The sequence below is a fragment of the Cryptomeria japonica genome, chromosome 9 (assembly GCF_030272615.1).
Source record: "Cryptomeria japonica chromosome 9, Sugi_1.0, whole genome shotgun sequence".
Lineage (NCBI taxonomy): Eukaryota > Viridiplantae > Streptophyta > Pinopsida > Cupressales > Cupressaceae > Cryptomeria > Cryptomeria japonica.
Genome location: NC_081413.1, coordinates 10,031,083 through 10,034,693, shown reverse-complemented (window position 1 = coordinate 10,034,693; position 3,611 = coordinate 10,031,083). Strand labels below are relative to the sequence as shown.

General features: G+C 38.2%; 1 protein-coding gene across 1 annotated transcript; it reads right to left on the bottom strand.

Moving 5' to 3' along the window:
- Positions 1-1,892: 1,892 nt before the first annotated feature.
- LOC131056738 (uncharacterized) lies at positions 1,893-2,333 on the bottom strand. The gene has a single exon (XM_057990999.2). It carries the CDS (start codon positions 2,331-2,333, stop codon positions 1,893-1,895), a length of 441 nt encoding a protein of 146 aa, XP_057846982.2.
- Between the last annotated feature and the right edge of the window lie 1,278 nt (positions 2,334-3,611).

Here is a 3,611-nt window from a genome sequence, read left to right as displayed (position 1 = left end):
CTCATACATATCTCTAGCCTTGCCTATATAAGCAGGCTCATCTACATTGTAAACATTTTATTGAATCATTTTCTATTGATGAGAATACAGTTTATTCTTGTCCTATATTGTGTCTCTATTTTGTACATTTCATTGACCCCTTGATCTTGGCAAAATCCAACAATATGTTTAGTGTGATTTCTGTATCTTTGCAGACATGTTTAGTGGTTTTACAATGATACCCTAGGCTGACAGCTAGGAGTTGGTGAGACTAGGACAACAAAAGATGTGCGTTTTTAGAGCACACATGGATTGGTAGAATAGAATTGGATACATGTTTGAAAATAGGATAGTTTTAGAAACCCCATGTATACGGAGAAACCAAATGCCATTTTGCAATATTGTATGTAACTAAGAAAATGGTACTCATAAATGTAATTTATTTGGGGCCTTGTATGGGTAGATGTGAAACTAAGCCCTAAAAACCATAATAGGAGGGCTAATTGAATTAGGCCTGTTTGGAGCCTAGTATAGCCAAGGTGACCTTGGGAAGGCTTGACAATGGGATTAAAGCTGATCAAAACATTAGAAGACATCAAAGACACTGTGTGCATTCATTTTACACTCATGGAACAACTTTGTGAATTAGGATCCTTTGTAGAGGTTATTAGAGCATTAGGAAGGTGTGATAGGGATTGAGGTGGAATCCTCATTAGGAAGAGTTGTTGTAAAACACTTGTGGCTATACCTTGGAGGCATGATAAAGTGGATTAGGCCTTGAAGGTCTAACTAGAAGAACCCTTACCAAGTACCATTGGATGGCCTTGAGTAATTAGTATGTTGGAAAGAACAAGAAAGAGAACTAGGTGATTTTGATCAACTCCAAGAATCTTTGCATCACCTGGCCATTAAATGTTATGTCAACCTCCAAAACAATCCTTTATCACATTCAAACTCCACTCCAATTCTCTACCACTCAATTATCATGCACTGCTCTCATCAAACCGGTTTGTCACATAGAGATGCCAGACCTAGGGTTAGTTCTCCATCCTCCTCGCCCTATTGTGTCCTCTTAATGGCTTTTGGAACTAACATATGATATCGTGGCCTATTATTTCCTATAATGAGAGAGTGTTCAATTAAGGATTGATAGGCCACAACCCATTATTGCAATCAAACCCTAGGGATTTGAGGGTTTTAGGCTACCCAATAAAGATTTTCTTGTAGAATGGGGTAGCAACCACTTCAATACTTCACACCGAATGAAAAAAAAAGGTATAAGAATCTAGTTTGAGGATCTATGTGATGATCATTCTTTCCAATCCACCTTCAGTATGCAACATAAATTAAACAGTTTTCTGAGTTTCCAACAGTTTTGATTCTTCAATTTCCTTTCCAAATCAACCAAAATCAACCAACTTACATATTTCCGTGTTTGGGGTCCTTAAAGGTCTCACCCCAAATGAACACAACCTCCTCCGACCATTTTTCAAACTAAACTGATCATTGGAGAATCACAACTTACAAAAAGTGCAAATTTGTCATGACCACAAATTGGCAATATGACAATTTTTGGATTATTCAACCAACTAAGACTCCAGACTATCATAGTCCCCTAAAATGATTACATTTGATTCTAAAACATCAAAAATAACTCAAACAAACCTTTAGCCACTCGATCCCTCAAATTAGACCATTGTGACCCTTATTGACTCAATTTTCTCTACAAGACCCCAAGTGACAATTTGACCCATACATGGACAAACTTGTCATACTCCTAGGACACTGAATTACAAAAAGGACCCATAGGGTCTTATTAAATTCCTTCTAGACTAATAGAAGATCATCTTTTTCCTGGTTCATTTCTTCATAGGTAGGTGCTCCTGCACCATACTCCCCGAGTGAAATTTGTCTCATGTACTCTTAGAGACCAACTTCTGCAAATCACCACCCTGCTTTTTGATATCTTCCTCTAGCATCCATGTAGCTTCTGAGTCAAGAAGGCCCTTCCATTTAACTAAGTGCTCAAAATAGGTCTTGTGCCTTGTTTTCTTGGTTTCCTGGCTATCCAAAATGCACTCCATCTTAGGCAGCTCCTCAGGTGGTAAGTGCTTCATCCACTCTTCACTTTTTTGAATAGACTGACCTGGACTTTCTACTCTAGTAGGAATCATATACAATGTTATATCAGAAACATTAAATATAGGTGAAATAGAAATATCATCAGGGAGTTCAATTTTATAGGCATTAAGACCATATTTATCCAAAATTTCACAAGGTCCAGTCCTTCTCGTCATCAACTTGCTATGGCTTCCCTTGGGAAACCTGTCCTTTCTAAGATGAACCATGACCATGTCACCCACTTTGTAATGCACATCTCTCCTTCTTTGATCCACTCTTTCCTTAATCTTTTGACTGTTTTGTTGTAAGGTATCTCTGACTTGTTGGTGCACCTCTTACATAGTCTCTGCAAATTCATCAGCATGTCCACTCCTCTTGTCCAACCCCTGGACATCTCTCAATTCAAAAACTCCTCTTGGATGACTACCATACACAATCTCAAAAGGACTCAAACCTGTACTTATGTTTGTTGAATCATTATAGGCATAGTCTGCCCGAGGTATCACCACATCCTAACTACTTCCATGCTCTTTTGTCAAACATCTAAGAAGATTTACAAATGACCTATTCACAACCTCAGTTTGACCATTAGTTTGAGGGTGATAGGATAAGATAAAAGACAAATTTGTACCTAATATCTTCCACAAGGGTCTCCAAAAATGCCCTATAAAATTTCTATCCCTGTTTGATACAATACTCAAAGGCAACCCTTGGATTCTAACAATCTCTTTGAAAAACAATCCTACAATATAGCTAGCATCATTGGTGGTTTTACAAGGAATAAAGTGAGCCATTTTGCTGAACCTATCTACCACAACAAACACACTATCATGACTTGTCCTTGTCTTGGGTAATCCCATCACAAAGTCCATAATCATACTTTCCCAAGGTCTACTTGGTATAGGCAAAGGTTGGTACAACCGTGCATTGGTTGAGACCCCCTTTTCTCTCTGACACACAATACAACTCTCCACAAACTTTCTGATATCAATTTGCATCCTTGGCCAAAAGTAAAATATACTAACTAGGTCCAAGGTCTTATTTAGTCCAAAGTGGCCTCCTAAACCACCACTATGTTTCTCCTTCACTATATTATCCCTCATTGAACACATCGAGATACATAATGGACACCCCTTGAACAAAAGACCATCCTGAAAGGTTTAGTTAGAAAAATCTCCATGAAAAGCAATTGCAAACTCACTGCATACCTTATATACCTCCTTGAAATCTTGGTCCTCTTCATACAATCCCTTGAGTGCCTCAACACCCATGCTCTGCAACTGCAGTTCTTGCACTGTCAACACCCTCCAACTTAAAGCATCTGCAACCTTATTGGCTACCCCTTTCTTATGCTTGATGATGAAGGTGTATGCTTGAAGACTTTCAACCCATTTCATATGTCTACATGATTGAGCTTCTCTTGTCCATTAAAAAAATTAAGAGCATGATTGTCAGTATACATAATAAACTCCTTAGGAAGCAAGTAATGCCTCCACTTTTTTAGAGCTTGT

Excerpts from the sequence above, each read along its gene's own strand:
- LOC131056738 (XM_057990999.2), bottom strand. The coding sequence starts at position 2,333 with ATGGTCATGGTTCATCTTAGAAAGGACAGGTTTCCCAAGGGAAGCCAT.